The sequence below is a fragment of the Eschscholzia californica genome, unplaced genomic scaffold, assembly GCF_041429995.1.
Source record: "Eschscholzia californica isolate CP2 unplaced genomic scaffold, dmEscCali1.0.p SCAF_2, whole genome shotgun sequence".
NCBI classification, from domain to species: Eukaryota; Viridiplantae; Streptophyta; class Magnoliopsida; order Ranunculales; family Papaveraceae; genus Eschscholzia; species Eschscholzia californica.
Window position 1 is genome coordinate 20435285 of NW_028238309.1, and position 16082 is coordinate 20451366.

Consider the following 16082-nt stretch of genomic DNA (forward strand, 5'->3'; position numbering starts at 1 on the left):
AATGGGATTGTTAGTTTGTCTCGCAACTTGTATTTGTGTCTCTCACTTACTTGCTAGTAGGGTTCACACAGAAAACAAAAGTTATTTTAGAGAGAGAGAAGAGAGAGGAATTTCTTTTTTAATGTTTGAAGGTCGCCGGTCGAAAATTGGTCGGTCAGCGACCTTCAGCGGTGAAGACGATGAGGTGGTGAGAAGATGAGGTGGTAGAGAGAGGTGATGAGATGGAGGAGGGAGAGAGGTGATGACTAGTTCACGGAGTTATAACAGTAACTTAAAAAAGGGGCAATCTGGGTAATTTTTATAAAGAAAGGGCTAGGCAGGAAGCTGGTCATAAAAATGAGGGCTATTTGAGAAATAACCCAATAATGAAATATTCTTTGTCATAGGAGAAACAATAAAGAAATCCTAGTAAAACAATAAACGAAAATTTGATTTGAACATGAAGAATATATATCATGAGAGAATTAAAAGAGAAACATAAGTGACCAAGGGTTTTTGAGGAGAGAGAAGGAGCCCTGTGACGTCAGCAAGTCGATTCCCTCCTTTCTCCTTTCCCCTAAATTGAAACCCTAATTTCATACTACTGTCATCAATTTAGAGCGATCTCAAGTTTCAAGCAGCCACAAATCTTAATCATAACAGGCCACAACCAATAATAGACTAGGTATACTTGCATGAATCCACTGGACAAAAGATCAGAATAATTTTATGCCATCTCTTGTTATCACGAGGTAATCACAACAAGTGTTCATCAAAAGGAAGAGGAAGAGTCGATTCACCTAGGGAACTAGCACAAAGAAAGACAAAGATCAATCAAAGTAGATACACAAAACAAGGTTTGTCTTTACAGAATTTAATTAGCATTTAATTTCTGTTAACATGTGTCAAAAATAAACTGCGAGAATTGGACTGTTTATCTTCCCCTCTCCTTTGCATGCACCGAACTGTAGGCCTTTAAGACTCCTGGCTGCCTCTCACCGGTCATTCTTTTCGAGCCTCTGAATGTTAGGCTCTCTATCTTATTCCCGAGAAGCACGAGTGTAATAATACCTTTTTGAGTCTAAATCTCAACTTGGTTATGTTTCCTAAGTCTTCTTTTGGCTGTTTTCTCGAAAATCATCCATATTTTATCTTGAATCTGGCATCCACTCTTAATCTCCCATTTACTTCTCACCGGTCTAAGTTTAAACTTCTCTTCTTCGCCCTCGCCATTTAATGTCGTCCCGTTCATCTGAGATCAACATTGACAACCTTACGAGAAACATGGCCTTACAACTCAATCTCTCGGATTATGGTAATCTTACTATAACTTACCCCAAGCCATCTGAAGATAAGGAGCTTCAGGAGATATCAGTGGGTTTTGTGGCTAGATTATGTTGTCACTACAACTATGGGATAGGTTTTATCAGGAGGCATCTCTCTTATCAATCTAAGTTTTTCAGAGAATGCTAGATTGACCCTCTCAACATGGGTCATAATTATTTCACTATCCAACCTAGGAACAGCATAGTTATGAACGAGATTAACCAAGGCCGCCCATGGATCATTCGAGGCCTCCTAGTGGTGATTCAGGAAATGGACTTTCCCCTCTCGGGAGAACTGCCTGAGCTTATGCAGGAACCGATGTGGTGCAGCTTCACAGGTCTTCCTTCCTCTATTCAGAATCAGCATGATTTAGAGATCATTTTTTCGTGTATGGGCCACATCATGCAGGTACAGCTAAAGAATTTCAGTATGGTGAAGAATTCATACATAAGAATCCAATTTATGTATGATGTTCGCACCCTTCCTAGCCATTCTGAAGTCTATTTTCACAGATGGAGGTAAGCCTGTGAACTTCAGCTATGCCAGATTTCCGAAGGCCATCTGCCATGTTTGTCGCAGCATTGAACACCCTCTCACCCCTTGTATTAGAGCTAATCGCCACCAGGTGTTCTCTTCTATGGATACTACTCAACCCCAGCCTCCCCTACTGCCAATTGGGCTCTCTCTGTTGCAAACTCTTCTGTCAATTCTGATTCCCCTATCCCTCCTCATGAGTTATTCCAGTTTAGAGGTAAAAGGAAGGAAGGTCAAGCTTGGATTGAAGTGAAAATTGAAGAAGGAGAATACAGAGACTATGCAAAGAAAAAGCAGAGAGAAATGTTAAAGGGTGGTAGTTCTTCTGGTGCTTTCAGCCGCTCCAACTGGACGTCTAGTAATTTTTCTGACTCAATCAGTCTCTCTCCTATCATCCCTGTCAGTTGGTACTGTCCTCCTCCAGAGTCTGTTGACAGCCATGAGGAGAGAACGAGACACATTTTCGCAGACTCTTTTCTAGAGTCTCCTGGCCATAATCCAGAAGCAAGGGAAGAAGGAGGAGATGATCAGTCCAATTCTCAGTCTTAAACCGATAGTCTTAAGTGACAGTTGCAGTTGATAGATTTAGATTTTATAATTATGTTCATGATGTGTGTCAGTTTATGTTAGTTTCTTACTGTTTGCTTAGTCTCTTTTGATGTTAGCAGGTATTTGCCTTGACTAATATAAGATAGTCGAGAGAAGTTAGGATTGTATTTCTCTACCATTTTTTGGTAGTTTTTGTCTTTTTGGATAGTACCTGTTAGTTGGTCTTCTTGATGATTATGGTTGCATCTAGTTAGAGAAGATTACTTAGTATTTGTCTTTAGATTTCCTACTGTTAAAATAGTTTTAGCTGTTCTAATTCCTTAGTACTATCTTATGTTCTTGTTTTTAATTTGTTTAGTTTTTGCTTCCCTTTTAGATTATCTTAGCATCAGATTGCCGTTAATCTCCCTCTCTCTAGTTATTTCTGTACTTGCTATAATTTTGTTTTATCTTTTGCCTATATGATTAGACCACCCCTGCTATCTTCTTCATCTTTCATGTTGATCTGTTTAGTCAGAATTCTCTGTTTTAGGAGTGCCCTCAGAGTGCTTCTCTCTAGGAGTCTCCGAGGGTGCCTTTAGTTTCTTTTCTCTCATCTATGGATAACCCTACCATTTTAAGTTGGAATGTTAGAGGTGCTTCCTCTTTCCACACCAAGAAGCACTTACTTAACCTTAATTGGAAACACCAGCCCGACATCATTTTCTTGTCTGAAATAAAGAACAAATCTATTACCATGAACAAAAATATCCCTATCAACAAAAACTACGCTAGTCATTTTGTTGAGCCCATTAACAAAGCGGGAGGACTTGCCTTTTACTGGAAGCACCACTTGGACGTTAAGATTACGCACGCGGATAACAACATCATTTAGGTGGTGATGCAGAATAATAATAATCATAACCCCATCAATATCATTTAGGTGGTAACAATGGATCCAATTCCCTCACTACCAGAATTATAGAGATTATCAGTGAGCTTGGTCTTTTGGACCTAGGATATCAGGCAATCCATTCACCTGAAGTAACAAACAGTTCGGAGAAAATCTTATCCAAGAGAGACTAGATATAGCTCTTGCAAATCTTACTTGGCTTCACCACTTCCAATCTTACGGAGTCACCAACCTGGAAGCAGTGGGGTCAGACACCTGCCAATCCTTTTAGATAACAAAGATGGTAGTCAGAGCAGTCCCAAACCCTTTAAATTTATCAGAACGTGGATGACTCACCCGGATTGCTTCAACTTCTTAGCAGCCAATTGGAAGGGCATAAAGAGCAACCAAGACCAGAATAACATCCAAACTGACCTTAAGAAGCTGAGTAAAAAAATTGACAATCTGGAACAAGAAGGTGTTTGGCAACATAGAGAACAAAATTAATCAGATCATCAAGAAGCTACAAAACACCAAGACAAAGGAGGATTACAACAAACTTAATATAGAATTAGAAGAGCTATACAATCAACAAGAGAGTCTTTGAAAGGAAAAATCGAGAAATAGCTTCCTTGCATTGGGAGATAAAAACACCAAATTTTTTCACTCCCAACGCAACAAAAATAACAAGATCAACGCAATCAAGAACAATGATGGAGAATGGAAAGAAGATATTAAAGATATTTTAGATACTTTGACCTCTCATCTTCTCAGTATTAGCACCTCCATCAACCCCGGCCTAGAGAGGATCCTAACACCCGTAATCTGTTCACTCATTCTATCTTCTCAGACCAGAATCATGAACTTTTAGCCATTCCTAGTATAGAAGAAATAGATTGGGTTATCTAGAGCCTGAAAAAGGAGGCGGCCCCGGGCCCGATGGTTACCCTCCTTTCTTATTTCAGTCTAACTGGGATACGATTAGATCAGATATTTATGACCTGGTCAAGAACTTTCAAACGGCATACCTTCCCCCAAGCATAAACCACACTCATATTTGCCTCATTCCCAAAACGTCCACACCCCAAACCCCAGCGAACTACCGCCCAATTAGCCTATTAAACACCACCTATATGATCACAAAGCTGCTGGCTGAGAAATTTAAAACAACGTTAAACCCCATCATCTCTCCCTACCAAGCTGCTTATGTCCCGGGGAGACAGATCGCAGATAATATCATTATAGGTCAGGAAATCATCCACTCTTTCAAGAAGATGAAAGGTGCTACTGGATACTTTGGCCTCAAGTTAGACATTTCTAAAGCTTTCGACGTAATTGAATGGAAATATCTTTCAGATATAATGAGAAGCTTAGGGTATGACAACCATTGGATTCGGATGATCCATACTTGTATCTCAACCTCCTCCATGTCAGTCCTCATCAATGGTCGACCAAGGCAGGCTTTCTATCCCACTAGGGGTATCAAACAAGGAGACCCGTTATCGCCATTCCCATTCACGATTGCTATGGAAGGCCTCAGCCGGAAATTAATGTCGAATAATGGCCACAATAGGTTCCTGGGGTTCCCGACGACCCATCTGATATAGAGATATCACACCTCCTATTTGCAGACGACTGTATCATCTTCGGCAAGAACACTATTGACAACATTCATAATCTGAAGGACATCCTTCAAGATTTTTGTGAGATAACGGGTCAAATGATTAACTACGCCAAGTCTAATATTTTATACTCGAAGAATTCGCACCCAAAGTTTAAACGTCTCATTATGCGTGCTCTTAAAGTCAGACAGGCATCCACTTCAGAGAAATACCTGGGAGCTCAGTTATTTATAGGGGCACAGAAGACAAAGGTATTCAAAGATATTCTAGAGCAAATTAAGAATAAACTGAACAAATAGAATCATACGTTTCTTTCCCAAGCAAGTCGCATTGTGGTCATCTCGGCCATCGCTGCAGCCATACCCCGATATCAAATGCAATGCTTTGCTATCCCTAAAGGAATTAGTAAAAGCATTAAGACCATCCAACGGAACTTCTGGTGGGGTAAGTCTAAAGGTATATGCACCAAAGCATGGTCATATATTTGCCTCCCGAAAAGCAACGGAGGCCTAGGAGACTCAGCTTTAATTTCCAAGATGGCTTGGAGACTCAAAACAGAACCAGAAGCGATTTGGGCCAAACTCCTCAAAGCTAAATACTTCCCCAACTCCGATACTCCTGGGTCAGCGAAAAACCACAACTCGTGGAACTAGAAAACAATAAGAAAACACTACAATCTCATAGACGACCTTTCCACGTGGGAGGTGAACTCTGGAAACGACATCAACATTTGGACCGACAATTGGATCCCAAATATAAACGGTACAGTTCACAATAACAACAACTCCAATCTTACCAAAGTAGCACAATTGATCACTAACAACAACTGGAATGAAGAAGTCCTCAGGGCGAATTTCGATTCCAACACCCAAGAACTTATCAAAGCTATCCCGGTAAACAGTGAAGGAAAAGACCAACTAAAATGGAAGCTTACCAAGACGGGCAAATTCACGGTCGCCTCTATGTACCAACACTTAATCACCAGCACTATCAATCAAAATCCAAGCACCCATAACTGGAAATTCATATGGACTCTTCCGACCATTCTCAGAATCAAGAATTTTATCTGGAAAATCTGCACCAAAGCTCTACCGGTTAGAGAGAGAATCGGTAAATACATTGACAACAACACTACATGCCCGAACTGCAATATCATCGAATCTATCAAACATGCGTTGTTACACTGCGCGCTAGCTAAAAACATCTGGTTCAATTTTAACATCATCTCTAAGAATATTTCGTCCATATCGGACTGGATTTTCTCTTGGGAAGAAAATGCTCACCTTTGTTATACCAAGGAGAATATTCACTTTTCGAGTATTCTATGGATTTTATGGAAAGTTAGATGTGACCACTATTTTCAGCACGAAATCAATGATCTTCATAAGATCATCAATATGATTGTAAACTACCCGAGGATCATCAAAAAACCAGGAAAAAACCTTCCTAGAAAGGATGAGAAATGGCAACCCCCGCCAAATAATTTTATTAAGATCAATGTCGATGCATCTTTTACGAACATAATATCCAATATGGGAATAAGCTAAATTGCTCATAATGAAGAATCTAAATTATAGGCGCTCAGATAAAATCTTCTAGAGCAAGAAACAGTGAAGAAAGCGAAGCTATGGCAATCTTATTCGGTATTGAATGGGCAATAGAAACGAATCACACTTCCATCATCATAGAAAGCGACAAGATCAACCTTATCAAACACCTTCACAACAAACAACATGCAGTACAATGGCAATCTCTCATCCACATAAAGAAAATCCGGGATTGCAGGAAAGAATTCCAGATGATTAAATTCAATTACACCAGGAGAGAGCTTAACACGACTGCAGACAAACTAGCAAGATGGGCGAGGAAAAAGAATCTTAGCAAAGTGTGGAAGAATGTACCTTGTGTTTTAGCTGACAAATATTGTAATAACGTTTTATTTAATTAATGAATAGATAGTTCAACAAAAAAAATAGTAAAACAATAAACTAACAAACAAAGATATCTTCAATAAATAATAATTCTTCGTTATCAATGTAAAAGGCAACAAACTTCGTTATTTTATGTTATCTTATGTAAAAGGCAAGAATATGTAAAAGAAGACAGTGAATATCAACAAAACAGTTATTCATCATTCATTAGTTTATAAGCGAAGTAGATATCTAGAATTTCAGTATTTAGGGTTTTTGTTTTGGAGTTCCTAATTCATAGTTTATTACTTTAGGTTACTTGATTAATTAATTTTAGGTTTTCTGCGTTAGAATTTATGAACATCATACTCTACACAGGTATATTCAAAAACTTGGGACTTACCTCTCTCTATGTCGTGGAAGATCCATCGTCGGTTGCTTGCACATCTCTCAAGGTGATGGAACAGATTGAAGATGATGGAGTAGATTAATGATGACGATGATGGTGGAGAGGATTGAAGAAGAAGACGGGAAGAGAAGAAGACGAGAAGTCTGTGCGGCAGAGAAGAGGCGAGAAGAGAAGGGTTAGTGATAAGATTTTCGGGTCAAACTATATTGACCAAGTTAACATTTTCTGAACAGAGAGTTTCGGGTCGAAACCATTGACCGAGACAGCATCATTATGAAGGAGTCCTGCAGGGACATTTCTGTAATTTAACTTTGCAAGGGGTAGTTTGGTCCCAAAATGGGTCTAACAGAACAGTGAGGAAAGTTGGCTCACGGAAGTGGGTAAACTAATTAGATAATGACGAAGGGGGGTAAACTCAAACACACATTACTGACAGGGGAGGGGGTAAACAAAAAAAAAAAAAAAAAAAGAAACAACAAATTCCAACACTTCCCTCTCCACATAGGCAATATCTAGCTTCCCATATCAACAGTGTTGAAACCACACACGTATCACTCCTCACTATTGATGTGTGAGCGAGTAGTTGGCAGTTCGAGGCTGGACCCACCTTCTATAAAACAGGAATCACATTCGCCCCCCCACACCTAGTAAATTACCATAAACACCCTTCTAGAATATAAACTGTCCCTCAATAAAACGAGACAAAAATGAGACCGTTGGAAGTTATATAACTCGTCCCACGTTAACCCTTGAAATTCTCCACGTTCACTCAAAGCTTAAACGACTTAATAACTTTTTCTTACCCACGTCGCGTTGTAAGTTAACATTACTCCATCCACCGATCAACTGAAATATAGTATAACGGAGAGAATGCAGGGAGATCACGGGAGTATCGTACACCCACGTAAAAGTAGGTGTGTTTAAATAGAGAAAAATCAGAGAAAATAGAAACAGAACTATAAAATAAATAAAATATTCTAAATTTGTAAATTCTAACTCACGACATACCAGGAAATCCAGTAGGAATTGGGAGGGAGAGAAAGAGAGACGCACCAGAAATACCGCCAAAATCATCTTCTCTCTCTTCTTTCTCTCTCTACTCTCTTTCTCTCTCTCTCTCTCTTGATCTAGGTAGTCTGTGATTCATATGAAGAGTTTCAATGGCAATTGAAATTTCCCCGAGGTTTTCTTCTTCAAAACTGATGTTCTTGTTTTAATTTTACGTCCAATATCAGGTATATATATATATATGCTTATAAATCAAATTCTCCTTTTACTCATTTCATGATTTCCTTCCTTTTTAGGTTGTTATTATTGTGTTGATTTTATTTGAAATTCCCAAACAGAACCTTGTCTTGATGGGTGAATTTTGTAACAGGAATAATAATTGTGATTACAATTTGGTGAGATTTGATTTTTCAGGTGGGGGCGAAGTCGAATTTAATCGACTTGAGCTAACACCGTTGAAAGATGACACAGGGGAGGATAAGGGCGAAGATTCGAGATAAAGTTCGATTATCTAATCTTTATACATTCTCTTGTCTTCGTCCTCATGGAGGAGATTTGGAAGGCCCTCATTCTCTCCAAGGTCCAGGTTTCTCTAGGGTCGTCTTCTGTAATCAATCTCGTCTCCACCGAAGACATCCTCATAAGTACCCATCAAATTATATATCAACAACAAAATACAATATCATTACTTTCTTACCCAAGGCAATTTTTGAGCAATTCAGGAGAGTAGCAAATATGTACTTTTTAATGGTTGCAATTTTGTCTTTAACACCCGTCGCTCCGTTCTCTGCTGTGAGTATGATAGCTCCTTTGGCATTTGTTGTTGGGTTGAGTATGGCAAAGGAAGCTTTGGAAGATTGGCGTAGATTTATGCAAGATATGAAGGTTAATAGTCGAAAGGTTAGTTTGCATAAAGAAGAAGGAGCATTTTGTTACAAGCATTGGCAGCATATTCGAGTTGGCGATGTAGTTAAAGTTGAGAAAGATCAGTTTTTTCCGGCGGATTTGCTTCTTTTGTCGTCTAGTTATGAAGATGGGATTTGCTATGTTGAAACGATGAATTTGGATGGCGAAACAAATTTAAAAGTTAAAAGAGCTTTGGAGGTGACGTTACCGTTGGACCATGATGGGGCTTTTAGGGATTTTTCAGGAACAATTAGATGTGAAGACCCCAATTCTAGCCTCTACACTTTTGTAGGTAATCTTGAGTATGAACATCAAACATATGCTCTTGAGCCCAGTCAGATTCTCCTCAGAGACTCAAAACTCCGGAACACGACTTATGTGTATGGTGTGGCAATATTCACGGGCCACGATAGCAAAGTCATGCAGAACTCAACAAAATCACCTTCCAAAAGGAGTACAATTGAAAGAAGAATGGACTATATCATTTATGTCCTCTTTACTCTTCTTGTTTTGATCTCACTAATTAGCTCGATAGGGTTTGCAGTGTACACAAAGTTCCAGATGCCGAACTGGTGGTATATGCGACCACAAAATACGACAAAATATTTTGATCCATCAGCGGCTACACTATCAGGCCTTTTCCATCTAGTTACTGCTCTTATTCTATATGGATACTTAATACCCATTTCTCTTTATGTTTCGATTGAGGTTGTGAAAGTCTTGCAAGCATCGTTCATTAACCAGGACTTGCACATGTATGATGAAGAAACTGGGAATCCTGCAAATGCACGGACATCGAATTTAAATGAGGAGCTTGGCCAGGTTGACACGATCCTCACTGATAAAACCGGCACTTTGACATGCAATCAGATGGACTTTTTGAAATGTTCCATAGCTGGTTTTACCTACGGTTTGCGTAATAGTGAAGTGGAGATTGCAGCAGCAAAGCAGATAGCTTCCGATAGTGGGAGGAATTCTGACGATCACATGCGTAAAAGCAGCTCACAGGAATCATTTGAGAAAAATTTGGAAGACCCAGATATTGAATTGGAATCGGTTGTTACTTCTAAGGATGGAAAGGAGATGAAACCTGTGATAAAGGGGTTCAGCTTTGAGGACAACCGCCTTATGAACGGAAATTGGTTAAAAGAGCCCACTGCAAATGACATTATGTTATTCTTCCGGATACTGGCCGTCTGCCACACAGCAATTCCTGAGCTAAATGAGGAAACAGGGAGTTATAACTATGAGGCTGAATCACCAGATGAAGGAGCATTTTTGGTAGCGGCGAGAGAGTTTGGTTTTGAGTTCTGTAGAAGAACACAATCAAGTGTTTTTGTTCTAGAACGATATCCTTCTTATGATGACCCAGTTGAAAGGTCAGTTATTCAAATGCTCTTAACTTTTCCGTAGAAAACTTATTTATTGTTTATATCATTCTTTGGCCTAATCTCTTTATCTTCACTTGATATTTTCAGAGAGTACAAAGTTTTGAATCTAATGGAGTTCAATAGTAAAAGAAAGAGAATGTCAGTTATTGTACAGGATGAGGATGGACAAATTATTCTTTTCTGCAAAGGTGCAGACAGGTTCGATTGACAATACGTTTGCTCTCTTTTTCAAACTTTTAAGTCTCATTATAAATCATTAGACGAGAAAATGGTGCTAAAATAACAGAGATACTCTTCTTTCAAGCCTTAACAATCTGTATGCTTTTAATTATTCAGCATCATATTTGACCGATTAGCAAAAGATGGAAGAATGTACCAGCCGAAAACAAGTAGGCATCTTAATGTATATGGAGAAGCAGGTTTGCGGACTCTGGCTCTTGCATACAGGAAACTTGATGCGTCTGAGTATCATGATTGGAATACTAAGTTTCAAAAAGCAAAGACTACTGTGGGTGCTGAAAGAGATGCTATGCTCGAACGAGTAGCGGAGACGATGGAAAAGGATTTGATTCTCGTGGGAGCGACTGCCGTTGAGGACAAACTACAAAAAGGGGTAAGAGTTTCTGTTACTTGAGGTGCTATAGTAATTGTAGCTTTCTGATAGAGTTCTAGACCAAGACTGTACTGATTCAACCGTGGGCATTGTTTTATAAACTTCTTTTCGCTGACCGTTTTGACAGATTCTGCACTCTACCCATTAATGGGTTTGCCCAAATTGTGTGTTTCATCTTCTACAATTCCTTCAAGAGAACAAAACTCGTTTACTTCTTCAGTATTACTTTTCTTTTCTTGATTGAAAAACAAAAAACCTAACTTTCTGAAATAGGATGCTTGGGCTATTAGTAACCTTTTGCCTCTTGATATGAATAGGTACCTCAGTGTATAGACAAACTAGCACAAGCTGGTCTGAAGATTTGGGTGTTGACAGGCGATAAGATGGAAACAGCAATCAACATTGGGTTTGTTCCTTCTGCACTTTGTGAACCTTCTTTTGCCGAAAACTCCATTATGAAATGATGCAGTATTTGGGTAGCTTATCTTTTACAGAATATCATATGATCACTGAACATAGATTTGTGTTTATATGATACAGATTCGCAACTAATCTACTTCGGGAGTCCATGAAGCAAATATGCATAACAATGAACAATGACGAAGAAGATAATAATGTACACTCTACCAAATGTCCTTCTAATGTCTCATTTTGTTTCTAAATCAAGCAAACACAGGCACTAGTATATATACTCAAAGAGATGAAAACAAGAAACGAGAAGTCAAAAAGAGTAAGTTTTAGAAAAGTAACGTGGTATATTTGCTTTGATGACTCCCCAGGTTGTGAAAGCAAACATCTTCAACCAAATTATCAGTGCTACTGAAATGATCAAGTCGGAGAAAGATCCCAACGCTGCTTTTGCCTTGATTATTGACGGGAAGACTCTATCTTATGCTTTAGAAGATGATATGAAGTACAAATTCTTGGGTTTAGGTGTTGAATGTGCATCCGTCATATGCTGCCGAGTATCTCCAAAGCAGAAGGCACTGGTAGGTTTCTTCCTTTGTTTAAACGATCAATTATGTTCTCAGTATAAGTGGCAATCAACTGATGTGTGGTAATGTCATTAGGTGACGAGATTGGTCAAACAAGGTTCCGGGAAAACAACTTTAGCTATTGGTGATGGGGCAAATGATGTTGGTATGATTCAAGAGGCGGATATAGGCGTTGGTATTAGTGGCGTAGAAGGGATGCAGGTTAGTAACATGTCAAATAGATATTTCTGTATCTTCCTAAGAAACAATATCGTATTTCATTTCTCCTGTCCTATATGTCTTCTTCTTTGTCTTTCTCTTTATAGTGGACTTATGTTTCTTGCAATGCACATGTATGAGCACATTATTCATTGTTTCTCGACGGGATCTCGTTTTGTCCTGGTTGAGCTAATTAATCTCATTAATATTTTCCATAAACTCATCTCCAGCCATACATGTCAATTCTTTTATAAGTATACATAGTTCCTCGTTTCGTTTTGAACTCCCATTGAATCGTCATCTTGGTTTACAAGTAAGGTGGAATTCCGAAAAGTACTAGTGGTATAAGAGACTAAAATGCTAGACCTTCCTGACCATTTATTGCCAACCTCACCAACTTTCAGCATTTTGCAGGCTGTAATGGCTAGCGATTTCTCTATCTCTCAGTTCAGGTTTCTCGAGAGACTTCTTGTTGTCCATGGTCACTGGTGCTACAAGAGGATATCTCAGATGGTAAGGATCAAAGTCTATCAACTTGATCGTTTATTTAATTTAAATGTAGACAAAGAGATACATAGCATAGTTCAGTACTTATTTTTAAAATGCTACAGGGTATGCTCCACAGCTAATTCCTAATCTCTTCACTTTCTTTCAGGTCTGCTATTTCTTCTACAAAAACATAGCCTTTGGTCTCACTCTCTTCTATTTTGAAGCATACACTGGATTTTCGGGGCAGTCAGTCTATGATGACTGGTATATGATACTTTTCAACGTTATTCTCACTTCTCTGCCTGTGATTTCACTTGGAGTTTTCGAGCAAGATGTCTCATCCGAAGTTTGCTTACAGGTGGATACCCACTAACGACCCTTTTATTTTATTTGGCATTGCCCTTCCACGGGCATGGTGTACGTTAAAAACATTTTGCATTTGCAGCCTCTGTTTTACAATTACATTTTTCGACCAATTAGAACAATGTGATTTTTTATGAGATTTACATGGAGTATTGAGATGAACAAAAAAAAAATATTGCACCTTAGAGTATCTCCATCTGACTCATAGAGACTGGTGTTAAGATTGTGCACGAGTGATTGTGGTACCGTGTTTTCAACACCCAGGAATGCTGCAGCAACCACGGAGGAAAGTTTGTCTGGTTGGAGTTTTGCCAGTTAGTTGCGGGGGCAATTCCGTGCAAATGATACAAACGGATTGTTAATGAAAATTGACTCACCAATAGTTACACCATCTAAACATAATATACTTTTTGTTTTGCAGTTCCCAGCATTGTATCAGCAAGGACCGAAAAACTTGTTCTTTGACTGGTCTAGGATATTTGGATGGATGGGTAATGGGCTGTTTTCTTCCGTTATCATCTTCTTTATCAACATAGGCATATTTTATGTCCAAGCTTTCCGAGACGAAGGACAAACAGCAGATATGGCAGCTGTGGGAACAACCATGTTTACCTGCATCATTTGGGCTGTCAACTGTCAAATCGCTCTAACGATGAGCCACTTCACGTGGATCCAACACCTTTTTGTTTGGGGAAGCATTTGCACTTGGTATATCTTCCTCATACTCTATGGAATGTCATCAACTCTCGCTAAAGATGCGTATCAAATACTTGTTGAAGCTCTTGCTCCGGCTCCGATTTATTGGGCCGTTACTCTCTTAGTAACCTTTATGTGCAATCTTCCCTATCTTACTTACCTATCTTTCCAAAGATTGGCTAACCCAATGGATCATCACATAATTCAAGAGATCAAATACTACAAGAAAGACTTGACAGATCAACGAATGTGGAAACGCGAACGATCCAAGGCAAGGCAAAAGACCAAGATAGGATTCACAGCAACAGTCGATGCGAAAATCAGGCAATTAAGAGGGAAGCTGCAGAAGAAGTATTCTTCTTTGAGTTCTCAAGGTTTAACACCGGCGTCTTAGTAATACCACCAGGTCCCGTTCCTTTCCCCTTTTCAATGTTATTATCTCCATTGATCCACAATTGCTATATAATCATCATTACTTTTTCTCCATTAGTTTCACACTGGTTGATTTGTTCGTAATTGTCAGTTCTTGTAACTGTATAGCATTGAATTACTTAAGTGTATACTATTTATAAGTTTGATGGAAATGCAGCTTATAATAGAATCCCGCGAAATGTGTTCAATTCTACCATCATTTTTGAAAGAATCCTAGTTCACTCATCTTCTTTTTTAATTTATCGATCTCCATTTGGACCATTTGTAGCATATTATGGGTGCTTCTCCTTTCTGTATTTCCTTCATTCATAGTATACTACAGAAGAACCTCCTGAAGGCATAGCTCAGATATTGATAACTTAATGAACCGATCGAAACTCTAGACAACGGTTTAGGATAAAACGTGTGGTTTATTCCATTTTGGAATACTTCTTAACTCACTTTTAAACATGGTTTAAAGCAGTGTCTTTTTGGTGGAATTCTTAATAGAAGTGCATAAAACTCGGCTTAAAGGAAAGCCAAAACGACCATCTTAGACCACAGTCTGCCTAAATTGTGGTGTAATCTGCAGACCATTTCGATATATGTTAGGTATTTTTGACCTGTGATGGTGTTGTGTTATAATAAAAAAGCGGTTGTTATAATGATTTTCCCATCAAAACAGGGCATTATCGAAAAACTTCGATATATGTTAGGTATTTTTTGGAATAACATAATTATGCAACGGTAGGAAACCAGTTATAACGATAGCAATGACTGTAAACTAAAACTTCATGATCCTTATACCATTACCAAAACCAACCTTTGTTTGATTAGAAAGGTTGTTTTTAAACATTAATTTTTAACGTGGTTTAATTCAATTCCGACGTTAAAAGAAGCACATAATCTACTGAGTACGTTTTAAGGAAAAAAAAATCAATTACTACCTTTCTGAGTAGTTACTTTTATCCACAAAAATAATTTATAGAAAAGATAGAACAACAAAGATAGATGCAGCAAACCGTGTGGAAAACATCGAATCTTCCTATTTCTTTAGTCGAAATATTCTCAAAGGTCTTGGTTCTTATTTGCGACGCCTTTTGCCCCATCATGAACACTCTATGAACGAATTTTTATAAGACAATGTGCATGTTGACAAGGTTTTATGCATACAATTTTGTCACAGACAGAACTTCATGTGCCTCATCTTGAGTATTGTTCTTGTTTTGGCTGAGAAATTATTCATTTATTTGTCTCGCCTTCTCTTACCGTGATGTCCTAGGGTACTAGTATTCGATCCTTTCTTGCTTTTGATTCTCTGATCAGATATGGGTATTCTATTACAAAAGAATTGAACTGTCAATCTGTCATTCTATATGAAGATATTAAAAATTATCAGATGCCATCTCTTACTCTAATACCCGTTTCGTTTGCTTTTAATTTTCAAATATCTGATTTGCTATAGACAGGGACTCTATCTCGATTCTTTTCATTCTCAAAAACCATTGACACCAGCCCAGGAACATCCCCAGAAATAGCACCATATGTGCAGAGAAGTTCATCTATTCTGCAACAGTACTGGATTTCGTGAAGAAATGAGAGGGTACCGAGACTCCAGAGCAAGAATTTCGACAAAAATGAGAGGATACATTATTAGCTTCGTATTTAGAAAGCCATAGAAACATATTATCTTTGATTCGAAGATGTATTATCTACATGTAAAAAAATGATTTTGTGAAAAAATATTTGCACAGTACTAGATTTCTTGGCAAAATGTAATGGTTTATGTAATTTCGTATTTTGTCTCTATTT

The 16082-nt window shown here is 38.4% G+C and overlaps 1 protein-coding gene across 2 annotated transcripts; it reads left to right on the forward strand.

The window, feature by feature from the left end:
* Positions 1-8147: 8147 nt before the first annotated feature.
* LOC147556797 (putative phospholipid-transporting ATPase 4) lies at positions 8148-14482 on the forward strand. Of its 2 annotated transcripts, none has more exons than XM_086657755.1 (11): positions 8148-8435; positions 8623-10493; positions 10593-10703; positions 10842-11118; positions 11436-11524; positions 11659-11734; positions 11898-12107; positions 12189-12314; positions 12726-12824; positions 12967-13158; positions 13585-14482. In XM_086657755.1, the coding sequence occupies exons 2-11, from the start codon at positions 8671-8673 to the stop codon at positions 14251-14253; spliced, it is 3672 nt and encodes a 1223-aa protein (XP_086513881.1). In that variant the 5' UTR covers positions 8148-8435; positions 8623-8670; the 3' UTR covers positions 14254-14482. The 2 variants fall into 2 exon arrangements, with proteins under 2 accessions (XP_086513881.1, XP_086513882.1); XM_086657756.1 differs by having other exon boundaries at positions 8151-8435; positions 8579-10493.
* Positions 14483-16082: the final 1600 nt, after the last annotated feature.